The sequence below is a fragment of the Epinephelus fuscoguttatus genome, linkage group LG18 (assembly GCF_011397635.1).
Source record: "Epinephelus fuscoguttatus linkage group LG18, E.fuscoguttatus.final_Chr_v1".
Taxonomy (NCBI): domain Eukaryota; kingdom Metazoa; phylum Chordata; class Actinopteri; order Perciformes; family Serranidae; genus Epinephelus; species Epinephelus fuscoguttatus.
In genome coordinates, this window is record NC_064769.1 from 40,617,813 (window position 1) to 40,637,032 (window position 19,220).

Below are 19,220 nucleotides of genomic sequence, written 5' to 3' on the forward strand. Positions count from 1 at the left end.
TCAGTAAAGCAAAAAAAAAGCACCCAAAATTTCTAAAGAGAAAAAATTGACAAAAAAAAACATTAAGAAAAAAAAACCTGCCAAATAGTTTCAAAGCAAAAAAAGATCCTCTAAATGAAAGAAAGAAAGAAATTGCCAGCTTTTTTAAAAGCAAAATAAAATTATCACAAATAAATGAATAATTGCCAACATTTGAAACACGAGGCATGATTTCTTAAAAAATCACCCAAAAATATTTTTAGGCAAAAAATAAATCGAAAAACAAATGAATTAATTGATTTAATTTCATTTTTAAAAAATTCCTAAAATTTTGGACGGCATGTTTTCTTTAAAAATCTGCAGAAACAGAATGTACGCTTCAAACCTGCATTTCTTTTTTAAAAAAATCTGCAGTGAAATAAATACAAAATAAAACCATTTATATAAATAAGTAATGTATAAACAGATCCCCCTCCCCCACTGTTTTAGTGCCTCTGAGCAGCGTCCAAAGGAACAAACAAGGCCCCGCCTCCAATGCTGTATCCAGCTCTGTTTATACATCCTTGTGACTGCTATCTATGAACGTCAGCACAGATCCACGCCGTCACAATGACATCACACATCAGTGGACGCAACGTCACAAGCAGAACAGTGACCAGTGTGAGCGCAGTGACCTTAAACTTCAGTAGCGTCGTTCATCTCTACAGTCGGCGCAGAGACGACCGCTAACCTCAACACATGCACATCATTTTCACCTTCTTTATTTTCAGGACTAATTTAATGTCAAAGCCCCGCCCCCTGGTGACAACCTACAGGTTCCAGGTGTGTCCATGTTGTCCACTCGTTACGTCCTGTGTACTTCTGTTCTACTCACACATATGTAGTGGGTCACGGCACTCGTTACGTCACCATGCTCGTTGCATCTTCAAACATGATCTACTCTTGAACTTGTATCACACAAACCTCTGACAATTTTTACAACACCTGCAACATGTGACATACCTGCATCATGTGACATAACTGGAACATGTGACATACCTGCATCATGTGACATAACTGGAACATGACATATCACGTGGCACATGCTAAATCAAGATGTTATATGTCACATTCATGGCAGAATACTTGCTACAGTACGTGAGATTTAATCATGTTACAGTTACACATTACAACATGTAAAACATGATCATAATCATGTTGGAAATATGAAGTAAGACACAAGTACATGTTAAGCACTAACATGAAGTTAGTATTTGTGCATTACATATATGTTTGTAATAGCATACACTGTTAAACATGTACTGTCAAGTGTAGAATTGTAGCAACGTGACAACACAATGTTACGTGTTACATGTATGTTAATGTGTAGTTCTATTTAAACTGTTCATATTAAACACATGTCCCTCGTATGTAACATGGTACAAAACGTGTTCATGTAAACATGTCATGTGTTACATACTTGTTACTTGTAGTAAATATGTTTGAGAAACATGCTGACATGAAAAACACTATTTAAAATATATTTATTTGAAAACCAGTCACAAAACCTTCAGATTATATTTCAGTCCATGAAAACTGTTTGAGTTTATTTTGAAAGTCTGCGACTGAGCTTTTATTTTGAAAGATTTTTCACCTTTGACACTTTTGAACCAAAAAAAAAAAAAGAGACTGATAAACCAAACTGTTTTTGTACCTGAACGTAGCCTGTGGTTGTTTATGCTGATGAATGTAAAGTATCTGTGGTGCATTGTGGGAGCAGAGGGCTGTATGAGGTGAGATCAGCGTGTTACAGCTGCGTGTTGAACCTACGAACCTGACGGCATCTCCATTGGAGCTGACGCTGCAGACGTCACCTGGTCAGAGGTTCACACAGAAATTAAGTCACTAAATTTGTCACTAGTCCCTTTATGGAAATTTAATCACTAAGCGGGTCTGAAAAGTCAAAAATTGTCGCTCATTGCTTTTTGGAAATAATGTTGCTACGAGGGTTCAAAATTTGTCGCCTGTCTATTTATTTATTTATTTTTTTAATTAAGTTGCTAAATTTGTCACTTTTTTTCACGACGTTTCCCCAGCTGCCGCCAACGGTAGAGTTCAGGTTGTTGTTGTTTTGTGTTAGTCAGTAACCAAAATGCAACATCTTGCAAACGTTGATGTAGAGTAACGGCATGTAGTCGTAAGACACGGAGAAGAAAACCCAACGCCTGCAGAGCGTCACGACGTTAACGCCCACACAATGTGAAATTCTAACATCGTTGGACATTTAAAATATCGTCATTCAGATTTTCAGTCAGTGTTCAACATCTGTCCGACATGAGACACGCCAACGCTCCACGCTGAGTTTCAGAACAGTGAAGTGTGAACGTTGACAGAGACCCTGACACTGCAGCCCTCTGCTCCGTTTATGATCATGTGACTTATTTTTAATATTCAACCAGTGATGGGGGGGGGGGGGGGCAGTAAGTTGTAGCATGAGTCACTGAATAAATAAATGATCTGACCAATGGCTATCCTTGGTTTCTGGAAGCTCCATCCACCGTCTGTTCTTCCAGCCAATCACACTGTGGGATGTTTTCAACAAACACACACGTTAACTTTCAGCTTTCAAAGGATAAAACTTTATTGTTCCTGTGTTGACACAATCCTCAGCTGTGATTGGTCGGTTCGCAGACTACAGCAGATCATCATAATTAAAAAAAAAAACAACAATAAACAAATAAGAATTCTAACAATCCTATTGGACGACGGCGACGGGTTCGTCCGACACCCAGCTGACGTCATCAACCAAACCCCCTGTGGCTACGCTAACAGCTAATGGCTAACAGTAAAGCAACACAGCTTTAACACACACACACACACACACACACACACACACACACACACACAGTTCAGTGTTCAGACTCAAGTTCAGACGTGGATTTTTTTCCTTTAATATTTATTTATTTATTTGGTCCTGTGTTTGTTTATGTTTGTGTTTGTTTTGATGTTTTGTGATTTACGTGAAATGTTGCGACCATTAGAACGTCACAGAATACTGGAGTTTGTTCAGTGCTGAATTTTGGGGGGGGGGGGGGGTGAACAATATTAGAAAACGAATTTTCAAAACAACAAAATTCTCTGATCTCATTGGCTGATCTTGTGTTTTTGTGGCAACTCGACATTTAAACTTGTTTGGGGAAAAAAAATTAAAGACATTTTTTGCAATTAACACTTTGTATCTCTTCGTTAATGATGTCTCGTGGACTTCTTTGTAACTAGAATACAAATTCAACTGTTTTTATAATTAGTTTGTTACTATGAGACAAAAATCTCGTACTTATAGCATTTTTGTTAAAGTGAAGTGATGCTGGTTCCGTATTCACAAAAATGTCTTTCTTATAAGTTATTTTTTATGATTTCAAGTTACTGATTTTGTATCTGATAACGTTCCAATCATCCTCATAATTATGACAATTCTATATTCTATAATATTTACACTTTGGAATTCTTCAGTAACGATGAGACCAAAATCCAGCGATCCTTTTAACTTTGTCAAAACTGCAAGATACCGATTTTGTATTCACAAAATAACAATGTCATCATTCTTTAGAATTACAGGTCACTAATTTTCTCACTGAAACAATTCTCACAAGGACGAGTTAAAGTTCTTGTAATTTTGAAATGTTTCATAATTACGATAATAGTTTACTATTTTTTATAGTAAGACAGTTTTTGGTAACAAAGATCGTTCAGTTTTTGAGGTTTTCTCGATAACATTTGAAATTTTTAAAATAATTATTGGATAATAATTTCGGTTTTAGAGATACAGAAGAAAGTCAGAAAAAATATCTCCAGTTTTTAAAAAATTAATTTTAGTAAACGCAGTCGACTGTTTTTTGTTTAAAAAAAAAAAAAATCAGCCAATCAGAGATCAGCGTCCATCCTCATTGGCCGATTGTGTGTTTAAACCTCACAGCTGCTCAGATCAATGTTTTTCATGTTGATCCTCCGTTAATCAGAAACATGAACAGAGGAGACGAACTGAGAGACATTAATGGTTATTGATCTGATTGATCAGCTGTTTGAAGTGAGACACAGGAAGTGAAGTCCCGTCTTGTTTCTCTGGACATGAAGAGAATGTCAATTCATGTTTTTGTCCTCTGTCCGTCTCTCCTCTGATTTTTAAACTTGTTTCAGAAACAAATGTCCGTCACATGTCCCGACAGAGAGGCCAAGTCCCTCCCCTTCCTGCGTCCATCACAGGACATTATTCAGAGAAAAATGTGTTCGGTAGGTAACGGTCAAAGACTGGCAACTGATTTTCTGACCCTGTTTAAACTGAGCCACGAGTTTGACGTGAGGTGTTTCAGATGATCAAATGAACAAAGTGACAGTTTGTTGTAAAACTGAGATGGTGAAACGGTGTCATCAGAAAGACGTCACGAGTCACGACACTGGCGTCACATGGATCTCTCTGAGGCTACGACGCCTGAGGTGGAGTCTGAGCTCGTTATTTAACTTCCTGGTTAACAAAAACCAAGCAGCGTCCTTCGAGGCTGAAACATGAATCCAAAACCTGCAGTGCCTCTCACGTCCACTAGAGGCCGGCTCCAACAGTGAGTCAGTCCCCACAGAGCTCCACGCTAACATGTAGAAACGAACATGTTTACAGCCTGGTACAAAAACATCATCTCAACATTCATGACGACTTTTACAGGACTCACCTGTTTACTTTTTATTAAGGATCAAAGGTACACATCATTAAGGGGGCGGGGCCTCTTTGACAGCTTGGTTGCGTTCATTAACAAGTTGCTAACAAGGCAACAACATCGGGAAAGTGATGTAACTGTGGCGTAAGAGTGTAAGTGCGGCTGTTGCAATATTAGTGTGTTTTCAGTTTATGAAAGTTTAACGGTAACGTTTCAGTCGTCTAAAAAGTCTCGTTCAGCGTTTGGTTGAACTCAATGGTTTTGAGCCTGTTTTTGCTAGCAAGAATTAGCATTAGCATCATTATAATTAACCATAGTTTTGTAAATGCTAACCAAGCTAGCAGCTGGTGTTAGGGTTAACTCACCCTCTCCTCCAAATATGGTCACTAAAATAAAAAAATAAATAAAAAGATGGTGACGACCAAAATGCTGAACTGGAGAATTCAAAGCTGCTGATACGGTTACACCTGGGCCACAGTGGCAGCCATGTTGGTGACACAATGTTGGAACATCGTGCGAGACGAGAGACGTAGTTCGCTGAAAAAATAATGGTACGAACACAAACTGTGACTTTCCTGACCTGTTGGATTATCTGCCAAATGCAGAATTCCTGGCTGATTCAGATTTTTTAAAACACTGACCTGCCAACTCCCATTTTCTTCTTAAGAATTACAACTGACCGCACACACCGACATGTTAGATATGTCTCTGTAGAGCCACCGGAGGCTTCTTTAAACAGCCACAAAAATCTCACTGAAAATAAATGTTGGTAACTTTTAGAAAACCTCTTTCACAACAGCTGCTGAAACACATCAGCTCAGGTTAAGTTATCTTTTTGTTTTTTTTCCAGAGACGAGCTTTAAACATTCGTCTGCCACAGAATTATTCTAATTTATCAGATGGACACTGGTTGGTTAGAAAGCTAACTAGGCTAACCAGCTGACTGGGGTCGACCACCTAACTTTATTTCACTATACCTCCAGCAATGTGGCACTGATCATTTTAGCATTTTCTATTTCCTTAAATGAAACAGTTAGCATCAGCTTTCTGATGTGACATTTTTGAGTTATTTAACTGTCTGTTAGTCTGTTAGTTATCTTGAATAATCGGCTAACTAGCAGACGGGTAGACCACCTATATTTGTGGTTTTATTGAGGTACACATCCTGCACTAAGAAGCTAATCCTTTTAGCATCTCCCATCCACTTACATGAACCGGTTAGCATTAGCTTTTCTATGCTACACTTGTGAGCGACTTATCAGGTCTAAACAGATTTGGGTGGTGTACCCACGCCTGCTGGTTAGCTTCACACCATAGCTTTAAAAGCGATGTGCGACGTGGGAATGAATTAGAAGACAGAGTTGCAGCGGCTCTGATGACATCACATCCTGTCCGTGCTGCTCTTTGTGTCGCCCGCCATCGTGCGGCACCTGCATGTCGATCTGATCTGAGCAGGATCAGCTACATCTGAGACCAATCGGCCGGTCAGGCTGAAGTTTGGTTGGTCGGTTGGTGCATCTCTGGTGACTCATAGCACCTTGTTCGTCTCTGTCCTTATTTCTGGAATCAGGGACACAGGAAGGGGACGGACCTCTGACCAATCACAGAGCTTGAACCTGGATCAGGAGCTGTTCAGGACCAACAACACAATCTGCACTGTGTCTTAGTGAAAGCCTCACAGTCCTCGCCAACCTTTGTTCAAACAGACGGACGTCACGACGACTGACGGGAAGCGTCTGAAACGCAGCCGACACGTTTGCTATGAAGCGTCAGACATCGTCAAACTGTTTCATCTTCAGTCACAATTAGTTCATTCAGCAAATTGTCAGGAGCCAATCAGGAGAGAGAATACTGACTCCTCTCTAATGATTGGTCGATCAGAGATCAGCTGTTCAGTGCGATGCGTCACTCCCTCCCATTTCTTTTTCTCCTTTTTTTTAAAAATGTTTTTCTTCCTTCCATCCTGCGCTCTCATTGGCTTGTTCTGGCATCATTTCGGGGTTTTTTAGCACCAAAAGGAACATAAATAGTTAAACAAACACACACACACACACACACACACACACACACACACACACACACACACACACACACACACTTCAGTTTTTCTCATTAAAAAAAAAACAAAAACAAACAGTCTCTTTCACGCCTCCTCCTCTTCCTCCTCTCCACCTTCATGAGGAAGAGGAGGAAGAAAGGGCCGGCAGTTGCCGTGGTAACTAGACGTCAAGGATCTCCTCTGCGGTGCCGCCACAGCGCAGCCGGTAGCGTCCGGTCCTCCAGCTGATTGTCGGGTCCCACAGAGCCGACAGGAAGATCTGCACGGCCATCGACTCTCTGATGAACCACGCCACCGCAAAGTCCAGCTTGGAGAAGCATAGCGGGCCACCCTGCGCGATGATGTCATCATCAATAACCAATGACAATAATAACCGTTTCTTTTTTATTTTATTTTCTTCATATTTACTTTTTAATTTTAATATTTGTTTTTTTTGTCAACTTTTTAAATGCCAAAATAGAAGTGTGTAAAAACACTGTATAATATCATATTATTTCTGACCTAATGAAACCCTTTCAAAATAAAAGTGTAAACATCTCCATCATTGATCAGATCAGTATTTGTGTTTCAAATTAAAAGCATGTTTGATGTGAGTACCTGAACTCCAGTCAGCTGGATGTAGTCAGATATGAACCAGGCCAGACAGTGACACATGAAGAACACCATCATGTCCCACCTGCAACACACACACACACACACACACACACACACACACACACACAGGATGCATCATGATGACATCACAGTGTTTACAACTGATCAATGTTTTTTGGTGGGCGGGGCTTAGCTGGAGGCAAAACAGTTCTCCACAGACGTTAGCTAGCGCTAGCTAACAAGTTGTGTTGTCTTGTTTTAGACGATGGAGGAAGATGATGTGAGTGGTGCGTTCAGAAACTCTCATTCTGACACAAACTAAAAACTGTAAATTCGCTCCCTCCGTTCATGCCACCAGACGCTGGTCACGGGGTTTATGGTGGTTAGTAGCTGTGTCTCAGTGTCAATAACAGAGCATGTGAGCGGAGCAGGTGAAAATTTCTCCTCGCTCCTCGCTCGCAGACCTGTCACTTTGCGCCGCTCGCCCGCTCCGCTTCGTTCTGCGCATTCTTCGCTCCGCTCCATCATAAATTTTATCCCGCTCCATTTGTTCACCACTCCACTCAAAAAAACTGCGTCATACTACCCTAACCTGTAATCTTTTATTCACAAATAAAACGGCGTCTGCCCATTTTTCCGACAGCCCATTTTTCCGACAGCCCATTGTTCCGACCATATTAAACCCATTGTTCCGAAGTCCTGTTATTCCGAAATCATCATGATGCCCTGTGGTTAAGGTCTGGTTAGGTTTAGGCACAAAAACCACTTGGTTAGGGTCAGGAAAAGATCATGGTGTGGGTTAAAATGAAAAAGAAAGTGACAAACACATAAGCTGTGAGCCTGCTTCACCTCAAGCCTTTCCCAGCTGACCCAGAGCCGGTTGCGGTGCACCATCAAGGTAGAAATACGCCCGCCGGGAGCCGTTCAGCACCGCGGAGAGCTCCCCACACAACCCCGACCCCAGAGTTAATAACAGGAGGTTATGGTGTTTCACTCTCTCCTCTCTATGACACTTGTATCTCGACCAATAGCCTACTTTTGTTGCGTTGCTGATCCTCTATGGTACACAAATACAGTACAGCTTAGTATAATCACACATCAGAACAACGGGATGTCGGACTAATGAGAGGTCGGAACAATGAGAGGTCGGAACAATGAGAGGTTGGAACAATGCTACGGCACCAATAAAACATGAGCTTGGTAGATTCTCCGGGGAAGCCCTCTCCCCGCAGTTAGGGACCATTTTCCACGGTATCGCTGGCAGGGTGGAAATAGGTCAAAGTGTAGAGGAGATGGACCAGGTTAAGCGGCCGACCTTCGGGGAAGCTCTCTCGCCTCTCCCCGCAGTTAGGGACTGTTCTCCAAGGTACCGCTGCTTCTCTTCTCTGTTTCTTTTCTGAAGTACACAGTAAACTCCATAGTTTTCAAAGAAAATAGTGTGGGTGTGCGCAGGTGCAAAGATGCATTCTGGATGGGGTATGAGCGACTGGAGTGAAACTGGAGCGAGAGATAAGGCTCCGCTCCACCTTTTAAAAGAAAATAGCCGCTCCTCGCTCAACACAAAATCCTCCCCGCTCCGCTCACATGCTCTGGTCAATAATCACAAACTGTCCAATAACCAGTTACAGGTGACAATGACTTCTTGTACAGACACTGAGACTAACGACAGGGCCGTGATGATGTTACACTAAACAGCCGACATGTGACCCCTGCCCCGGGGTCAAGCTTGCCACGTTTTGAGCTGAAGCCTGATGTCTTTTTGTCTTCAGAAATGTTTTGACAGATTTGTGTGAGATGGTTCATCACAGACACACGTGATTGGAAGTTGTGACCAGATGCTGCTCAACACAGCCCGATGGTGGTGCTGCAATTAACGCCACAAAAAATTAAACTTTGCAAGGCCACGCCCCTCACACCGTGTGTCGGACTGACAATTCGACACACGAGTCCACCTGAATGTGCTCTATGAATGAGCCTCAGAACCACTGCGGTCCGCCCCCTAGATTTTCCACCATTTTGAATTTTTGTGAAAAATCCATTTGACAGCTCCTCCTGAACTGTGCGTCTGATTCGTACCAAAGTTTCTGTGAATCATCATCATCATCATCAGACATTATCAGAAGCTTGCTGATATCTCGCTGTGATTTCAGATACTGACCAATGAACTTTAGAGGGGGCGTGGCTTAGCACATCAACAGCTCCACCTCCATAACCGTCGGGCCAATCATCATGAAACTTGTGAAGAGGTACCACCGACACACCTGAACGCTTGCCTCAAATCAACCACTAGGGGGCGCCTCTCATGCATAAAAATGGGCGTGGCACAACACAAATCTGATTATAAATCAGAAACTGTCCAGTCATTACAAACTCACAGGATGTGTTCAGTAATAAAGATGAACCACTGTGTTCAGTATTTTTGAAAACAGTCGACAGGGGGCGCCACCACTTCCAAACTAATGTGTCCATAAATGGATGAGGGTTTGTTCTAACGTCACCAAGTCATTAAAGCATGTCCCCAAAATGTTTCTGACCAACAGGAAGTGACAGTGTTTCCACAGAGGGGCGTGGCCAAGTTGAGACTGGGACGTAAATAAATGAGCATCTGTCCAATCGTCATGAAGGCTGTTGTTTGTCTTTAAGACAGACGTCCTGAGCTGTCGAAGGTCCTGATCCTTCACAGCGTTCAGGTGTTTAAGGGTTGCCCTGCCTTTAACCCTGGAGTCACCTCTCATGGCGTTATTTTATCTTATTGGACATTTCAGTCTAATGGAAACACTTTACATTCTCTTTACTGTAAAATCCAACAACAAAACAAAGATCACAGCTCACTGCTGCTGTTATTAACTCTTTCTCCGCCACTGCAGAGATTTTCTGTCACTCCCTGTTTCTACTAATATAAGACAGGGGGCGCTGTTACACATCTCCTGAAACAGAACAGAGGGGTATTCCAGAAAGCGGGTTTAGTGAAAACTCTGAGTATGTTGAGCATGAAATGAGGGAAACTCTGGGTTTTCAGTTCCAGAAAGAGAGGTAGATCAAACTCTGAGTCAGTCACCATGGCAACTGAGTCTGTGAACATAACCTGCTCGCTGGTTAGGTTTCTCTCTGTCTCCTCCCTCTTACACGCTGTTTCATTTCCTCATTCATTCAGTCCGTGTCAAAGCTTGTATCGAAGCGCATTCATTAGCGGAGATTTACCGTCTGTCACAGTCTAAATCCTGCTGGATATTAGTTTGTTACTCAGGACTGTCTGAAGTTACTGAATTTATGCACATCAGTCATTTCTTTGGACATCAGCTTTTGTCTTTACATTCAAATATTACACAGCGAGAATTCACCCTCAGCTCAGAATCAAACCTCTGTCCTTTTTATATTTATTATTTTTATAACACTGTGCACAAGGATCAGACTGTCAGTCTGTCAGAGCAGCTCCCACATGTTTATTGCACATAATGTGTAGGTCTAATTATTTAAATGTTAAAATGGGTATGAAGCTTTAGACATGTAGTATCAGTGACTAATGATCTCTGTCACTGATGTCACTGGTCGCACTGATGGAACATAACTCCTATAGCCTAATATTGGGGATTATATGTTCATATTTCTGAGTGAGCAATGGTGCAGCATTTCACTGTCTTTACATTTACTACATTTGTAGCTGAAATAAAGTCACTGAATGCTGTTGAGTCAAGATACAAATAGATGTGCAACATTTTCAAATCTACTGTATTTTAACCTCAACGTCTTTTCAGGTGCAAATCACCAAACATATTATTACTGGGTCAGACTGTGAGTTTACAGTCATGTCTTTATGTCTTTGATCTATAGCCTAGCCTATATGTTTGAAATCTTCTGCCTCCTGTGTTTTCCCCATCAGATTAAATCTGAACAAATATATTATGATATATTATTAATATAATGTAATGTATCTACAGCCTGATACACAGTCAGATTCCACCACTTTATCTTCATTAAGGAAATGTAAGTCTGATAAATGATGAATAAACTTTTTTATTAACTTTATGGTTAACTTATTGACACTTTCCTCGCTCTGACTCAGGCTCTTCTTTTAAAGATAAACGTGCACCGTCTGCTACACATGCATTAATATCTCTACATCCACTGGATTAAAATGGAGGCGCTGTCTTTTATTGACCTGTTGCCATGGTGAATCGTGGAGTCGGAGCTCCATTGATGATGGCTTTTTATTGTCGGCTTAACTCAGAGTGAACATACTCAGAGTTGACTGAACTAACTCAGATCAGCTGTTCTGGAACCGGTAACTCAGAGTTTCCCATCTCAGGGTAAATCAGCTCAGAGTTCAGGGTTAGACTCAGAGTTTGTTGAACCTCCTACCTGGAGTACCCCTCAGCACCGCCGTGTCCAAAAACAAATGAAGAAGAAGACCCGCTGGCAACAGGAAGAAGATGTAGCCGCTTGTAAACTGCAGGAAAATGCTGACGGAAAAGTTTACGGCTGCACAAGTGGTGGAGACGCTGATGGACTCAGACTCTGACACTTCCTGTTTTGATCAACATTCTGAATCTGATTGGTCAAAGAAACGAACGAGATGGTGGGACGAAACGGGATCTCCATGACGACCATGGAGGAGACGGAGACAACAGAACACTGAGCGATGACTGAATGTGTCAACATGTTCCACAGCTGCAACTCAAAGAGATTATTATTAGTGATACAGTTCAGACTGACGCAAGGAAATGAGAAAAAACAAAAATGTAAAAGTTAAATTGATTTTATATTGAAAATGACTCTTTGATAAAAAATAAATTTTTCTCAGCTTTTTGTCCTAAATGTTGTTGGTTTTTTGGGGTTTTTTTTAATGAGAATTCACAAATTCAAATAAAATACATACAGTACAGGCCAAAAGTTTGGACACACCTTCTCATTCAATGCGTTTTCTTTATTTTCATGACTATTTACATTGTAGATTCTCACTGAAGGCATCAAAACTATGAATGAACACATGTGGAGTTATGTACTTAACAAAAAAGGTGAAATAACTGAAAACATGTTTTATATTCTAGTTTCTTCAAAATAGCCACCCTTTGCTCTGATTACTGCTTTGCACACTCTTGGCATTCTCTCCATGAGCTTCAAGAGGTAGTCACCTGAAATGGTTTCCACTTCACAGGTGTGCCTTATCAGGGTTAATCAGTGGAATTTCTTGCTTTATCAATGGGGTTGGGACCATCAGTTGTGTTGTGCAGAAGTCAGGTTAATACACAGCCGACAGCCCTATTGGACAACTGTTAAAATTCATATTATGGCAAGAACCAATCAGCTAACTAAAGAAGTCTTCTCTTAACAGTTGTTCTTCAGTGAGAATCTACAATGTAAATAGTCATGAAAATAAAGAAAACACATTGAATGAGAAGGTGTGTCCAAACTTTTGGCCTGTACTGTATATCATAATATGATAAAAATAAATGTAATAAGACAGAATAATAAAACAAACAGTCTGTTCTTTAGTCTGATGGTTATACGGTTTGTATAACAATGATCCTGTAAAGACCAGTGAAGATGATCAAACTGTTGGAAACTTGAACACAACACCCTGGTGAGGAAAGAGTTAATATCTGCACGCAACAGAAACAACAGATTGGCTGCGTACCTGAACACATAATGAGCAGCCCAGCCAATGATGAGGCTGGCCAGGAAGCACTCGGAGACAGGCTCTAGCACGGTGCCAGGAAGCATGTTGATCCTCAGCTTCGTCCACCTGAACACACGAAACACAACTTTAATATTTACACCAATAAACTGCACAACATCAACATCACCATGACGACAGGCTGAGCCACACATGAAACATGTCATTGTGTCAGAGGACACCACAGATGAAACAATACAACAGACAAGACAAGACAATATGATCAGATACATAAATACAGTCGACTACATTCATCATAAAAGATAACACAATAAAATGTAAATAAAAGACTAATTAAATTAAAACAAAGTGACAGCAGAGTCAGCAGGTCTCAGCTGAGCCGATTAAATACAGATTGTTTTATTATAAATACAATGTTTAAATATAAATAATATAAACAGCCAAACAGATGAAGAGCTGTGAGGTCACCTGATCATGCGGGACTGGAACTGACCAATGGAGTACGACCCCGAGTTCTGCAGTGCCACCTGTGTCGCCATGGAGAACTTCCATCCTCTGAGGAAACAGACAGAAATTAATCACCAGCTTCACTTCCACATCACTGGACTGGTGCTAACGCTAATGTGCTAACCTGTCAGCGATGGCTTTAGCCATGAAGTAATCCTCTGCGATGTACTGAGCAAAGGCGACCAATCCGCCGGCTTGATCCAACACGTCCTTCCTCATCAGACACGACATCCCTGTCACACACTTTATCCCCGTCACGTTAGCTGAGATGTAGGAGCGAGGGTGGGACGTCCCAAAATACACCTGGCAACAAGTTAGCATTAGCATCTGTTAGCAAAAGAATCCTTGTCATGTTAGCAACATGCAGGGGTGAGGTTAGCATTAGCTGATGGAACGACAAATATGGGATACATAATTAAGCTTTAGTTAGTATGATAGTTGGAAATTATCATGTACTACCATCCAACTGCTAGTTAGCTAGCTTAAAAAAGAACAACATGTGAGGTGTACTTCTAATGGAAAATACATGTATTGGCACCATTAGCACTGACAGCTACTAAAAAAAGCTGGTTAGACAATATATCTGTCACGTTAGCTTTAGAGGCTATTGCTAAACAGCATTTAAACAGATACTGTAACACAACATTAGCACTGTTAGCCTGTCCCTAAAAGTTGGTTTTCACATGCACACCTGGAAACCAGTCAGCAGACTTCGCATGATGTTAGCTTGTTAGCTTACCTGCTCCAGTGTGGCGGCGAAGCCTTGGCGATCAGCAACATATGGCAACCCATGGACCAATCCCACCTTCTCTGTCATCTGATTGGTCAGATCTGTCAGAGTGTCGGGTTTCACTGCCACACACACACACACACACACACACACACACACACACACACACACACATACAGAGTTAGTATCGGCGTCTAAAGTTTGTATGTTAGCAACAAACCAACATATAACTGACCTCTGATGCCGCTGTCACAGATCCAGATCAGACCATATTTGGCTCCTTCATAGCCCGGCATCAGGTTGTTGATCTTGGGGTTGATTCCAACTTTCTTCCCCCCTGAAAACCAGAGAACACGTGCTAAGACTAAATCATGGCCTATATGTCAGATGGAGTTAGTTACTAAGGCAGATCATAACCTCAGAATAAGTTTTCCTATAAACCCAATATAGAAAACACTGAACCAACACAAGTCTCTGCTCACCAATGAATAATCGTGCGTCTACGTTTGGATATTTTCCCAACAACTTTTTACACACATCCACAGCTGGATCATCTTGATCCTGAACGCACAGCAGGATCTCATACTGCAAAACAAACATGTTAAAATTACTGTACAAATCCCTGCTCAGAAAACTGGAAAGAGAGGCAGGAGACAGGGGGCAGTGGGACGGTAGACGGGGCAGTGTGACAGTAGACAGGGCAGTGGGACAGTAGACGGGGCAGTGGGACGGTAGACGGGGCAGTGGGACGGTAGACGGGGCAGTGGGACGGTAGACGGGGCAGTGGGACGGTAGACGGGGCAGTGGGACGGTAGACGGGGCAGTGGGACAGTAGACGGGGCAGTGGGACGGTAGACGGGGCAGTGGGACAGTAGACGGGGCAGTGGGACAGTAGACGGGGCAGTGGGACGGTAGACGGGGCAGTGGGACAGTAGACGGGGCAGTGGGACGGTAGACGGGGCAGTGTGATTGGGCAGTTAAATGTTCAGATGGTAGGCTGACCAAACGTCCTCTTTTGCCCGGACATGTCCACTTTTCACTTCCCATCCGGGGCTTTTTTATAAACTGATGATAATGTCTGGTTTTCAGTGTGTGTGTGTGTGTGTGTGTTAGAGTGCGGCACGGGCCGCATATTTCTGTCCGAACCCGAACCGAGCCCGACATTATTTAATGGCCAAAGCACTGAGTTTGTGTCACGCAGTTGTTACGGTTACAGGCTGGGCGTGTGGAGAGGGAGACCTCCGTGTTTGAGACGGGAGGTCCGACACTTCCAGCGCGGGGAGAGGTAGAAACAAACAGCCAGTGTGTGTCTGTGTGTGTTATGTTATATGTTGTGTCAGCATCACCTTAGGATAATCCAGTGTAAAAAATGTCTCCAGGTTGGAGATCAGGTTTGGGTCGACGCCCTTCAGAGGCTTCAGCAGAGAAACTCCTGCCAGCTGCACAAACGGCTGTTTGACCTCCGACCTTTTCTTGTGGAGGTGGAGACGCCTGAAAAAGACAGAGAGATCAGAGGTCAGATTAGCACTTTTCCACAGGTGTTGTTTTGGCTTGACTCGTGTCAGCCCGGCGCTGCAGAGATCTGTTTTTGTTTTTGTTTTAGAACATCACAGAGAAAAGTGTCAGCGGTGTGAACTGGCCGGTCTGAGCTCGACTCAAGCCGGCTGATGATGTCACCTGACACTCAGCTGGTCAAATGGCCGGCGGCTGGTTTTAAAGCACGTCACCTGTTTCAACAGCCAATCAGTTTGTAGTGAAGTCAGCTGGTCAAGTCAAAATGACCACAGACAGTGTGTTGGCTCGCTGCAGCAGGTGCTCCGTCCCCACAGAGCCCTCTGTTTCTGTCCTCACGGTGTGCCGGTGTCAGACGGTGGGTCGTTGCTGCTGCTGGCTGTATGTGCTTATGCCCCGCCCACACACACACACATTCTCACTGACTGACTGTATGGAAGCACAGAGAGTTGTTGACTAGAGATGATACGCCGTCTCACTTCCTGTGAACCAGCAGGTTTTTACAACGTTACAGAACTGAGCGTTGACAGTAGATGTTTGTTTCAACTCCTCTCGTGGTGAGTCTGGTCTGAACTGAGCTCCAGAGGCAGACTGAAGACACTGAGGTATTTTCACATCCAAGAGAGAAGACAAACTTCATGTCACCTTGTCCGAAAAACATCTGACACCACAACAGATGCATGAGAGACCTTGCCTCACCTCAGCCATGCCAACAGAGATGAGAAAGGGAGTGATCTATATTTTGAAATCTGCATGGTGTAATAAAAAGCGAGACATTTGGATACCACTGTTGTGTTTCCTACGACAGACTCCAGCCAGGCTGAGGTCAGGGATACATCCAGGTCCAGTACAGCACTGCGCTGCGCTGCTAGTTTGTGTGTGAGGTGGATCATAGCGCATCGCTGTTCTGCTTGGTAGTAGCAGTCTAATGTGTGACACTGAGACAGCGCCTGGATGCAGGCGACAGATGGGTTTAAAAGACGCAGTGACAACACAGATGTTTCATTTACAAGACGAATATAATGAGGACAAAGTGTCTCTGTCTCCGTCCCTCCCTTGGCCTCTCTGGTGATGCAGAAATAAGATGTAAATATTTAAATCATTCTCCAGCACTCGATTCATTTGAAAGGCCAACAGATGGAAAACAAGTTTTTCTTTGCATCTTATTTTGATCACAGTTTGTTTTTATAAAGTGCTCCTGACGTCTCAGATGTGTCTTTGACCTGCAGCTGAACGTGTCGCCCATGTCATCGAAAACACCCATATATACACATGGGCCACATATATGGTGTATCACCGTTCAGTCTATAAAAACTGATATGAATCTCTGTCCGTATGGCCCAGCCCTAACTGTAGGTTTGACAAAAACTCAGCATCTGTTTTCACCTCGTTAAAGGACACCACATCTCTGTCCGTCACAGTCTGACCCAAATCAGTCAGACCTCAGCACTGCCACCTGTTGTCTGTTAGTGGTCGCTCCACACACGGCATGACGGCAGGGACGCCCCGTCAAAGTCTAGATGTTTCTGTACAAGTTTAACTACCTCACAGGAAAATCATATTGAAGGATTTTACCAATAAACATCTGTTAATGCTCATCCACCACCTCCTCTTGGTCTCAGCAGTCTTTCTCACTGAGTCTGGTTTCTGTCAGTATCTTCATGTCTTTAAACCAATGAGAGGGGAGTTCAGGTGGTATGTCTGAAGTCAGAAATAATAATCTCAGTAAAATATTCATTTCAATCACCTCTGCTCTGCCCCATGAAGACATGGGAAGAACTGTCCATCTCTTAATGTCCTCTCTCAAAGACTTTAGGAGGTGTGGTCCATTTAAATCTAAAGAATCTTCTGCACAGGAGTTTGGACGTTTATCCTAAAATATTTCATGCCCTGTGTTCTCCACTGAAAAGGGGCGGTGCCAACATGTGAAGGACAGGTGAGGTGATTTGGAGGAGTGACTTCACTTTTATTTAAACTCCCAAATGCATCAATCAGCTTCTTCACCTGAGGGACTTACTGAGATAACGTTAATAAAACATCTCCTGTGTACAGATCAGCTTTAAAATCACTCCCCCAATTTTCTTCTGTGCCCGAGTGGCGCAAGCCAGATGTTTGAGGGCGGGGTTACAGAGGGATGGAGAGGTGGGACAGCCCAGTGGAGCAGGTGGAAAGGTTCAGAGAGGACACCACTAGTGATGTTTTGTTACACGGTGCCACAACAACATTAATAACAGGAGGTCTGATCCAAATTCAGATAAAACAAGTAACACCACTGTGTTCTGTCAGAAGCTTCCTCAGCACAACACAGATTTGCATCTCTACACAACAACTCTACCTGCTTCAAGGTGTGTCTCTGACAGCGCAGGGTATTCAAACCTGCAGCTCAATGTGATGATGTGATGTCACCACAGCTCGGAGGCGGTCAGCCGCACTTTGACCCGACTGTGATGCAGCATGTCTCTATTAATCTGACAGATGGGACTGAAGTCAGACAGGTTAAAGGTTTAATGCAGACAGGATGAGTGTCATGGATCTGAGAGCTGACATTGTTCACCAGCCAACTATAAATCAATCAGTCAATGTATTGATGGCGGATTTATTGTTTCAGGTGCTTTCTCAGGAGTGCGAATGTACCGCTGAGCCGAGTCTCTGACGTCGGACACGACGAGACACTTTGGATTTTTCTGTGTTTTGACATTTTGATCCAAACTAATAATTATAAAAATAATCAATAATGTGTGTGAACAGTTTCTGCACCGCCGCTCCAGGTGCAATGTTCTGCAGCACAGGACACAGAGTTGTGGTCACTATCGGCTACGATACATGTCACGTGGTGTGCAGACTCCACCTACTCTCCGCACCACAGCGGTACGTCGGCGTGGTAATGATGCAGACCCAGTCACATGATGGGAGCGTGGTCTTTCACTTCTGACTCTGTCTTACGCTGAAACCTGGGACCTGGGTTTGAACCGCCGACCACAGATCCATCAGAGAGTTTAATGAGTGGCAGCTGACGTCCAGTGACGGTCTGATGAATAAAAGAGCCTGTGACGACCAAACTGACCAATCAGGTGAGAGCGACACCTTCTCTAACAGCTGTATGAAGGTCTGTTTCTGTGTCTGTGGAAGGATGTGGATAAAGTCTCCGTCCCTGATGTACTGGAGAGATCTAGAAGGTCTTAAAGTCCCTCTAGGAATCCTGGGATTTTTTAAGTCCCACAGAGAATTACACAAGAGGTGATTAAGGTCCTGGAGAAGCCTGGAATAGTTATGGATTTCTGGATAATTAATAAAATATAGTGCAGCCTTTGGAACAGACAGCAGAAGACTAAATGCTGATGACTGTGACCTGAGAATTCAATGACTTTTCAAGGAATTTCCAGGTCATATCAGCTGGTAGTCAGAGGCCCAAAGCATTAACTGAGATGATCAGATCAGATCAGATCCTGTGTGTTGAAATCTGGCAAGAAAACAAAATTTCCAAATCATTCAGAATATTTCCACATTCCAAACTAA

General features: G+C 42.8%; 1 protein-coding gene across 1 annotated transcript in view; it reads right to left on the reverse strand.

Moving 5' to 3' along the window:
• Positions 1 to 2,574: 2,574 nt before the first annotated feature.
• ugcg (UDP-glucose ceramide glucosyltransferase) overlaps positions 2,575 to 19,220 on the reverse strand; it is a 17,816-nt gene continuing 1,170 nt past the window's right edge. The window contains exons 2-10 of the mRNA XM_049604907.1: positions 15,539 to 15,683; positions 14,675 to 14,777; positions 14,428 to 14,529; positions 14,202 to 14,314; positions 13,587 to 13,765; positions 13,424 to 13,510; positions 12,956 to 13,063; positions 7,324 to 7,402; positions 2,575 to 7,057 (exon numbers count right to left, since the gene is read on the reverse strand). Of these exons, the coding sequence (XP_049460864.1) occupies positions 6,887 to 7,057; positions 7,324 to 7,402; positions 12,956 to 13,063; positions 13,424 to 13,510; positions 13,587 to 13,765; positions 14,202 to 14,314; positions 14,428 to 14,529; positions 14,675 to 14,777; positions 15,539 to 15,683 (1,087 nt within the window). The 3' untranslated portion in view covers positions 2,575 to 6,886. The remainder of the gene's footprint in view (positions 7,058 to 7,323; positions 7,403 to 12,955; positions 13,064 to 13,423; positions 13,511 to 13,586; positions 13,766 to 14,201; positions 14,315 to 14,427; positions 14,530 to 14,674; positions 14,778 to 15,538; positions 15,684 to 19,220) is intronic.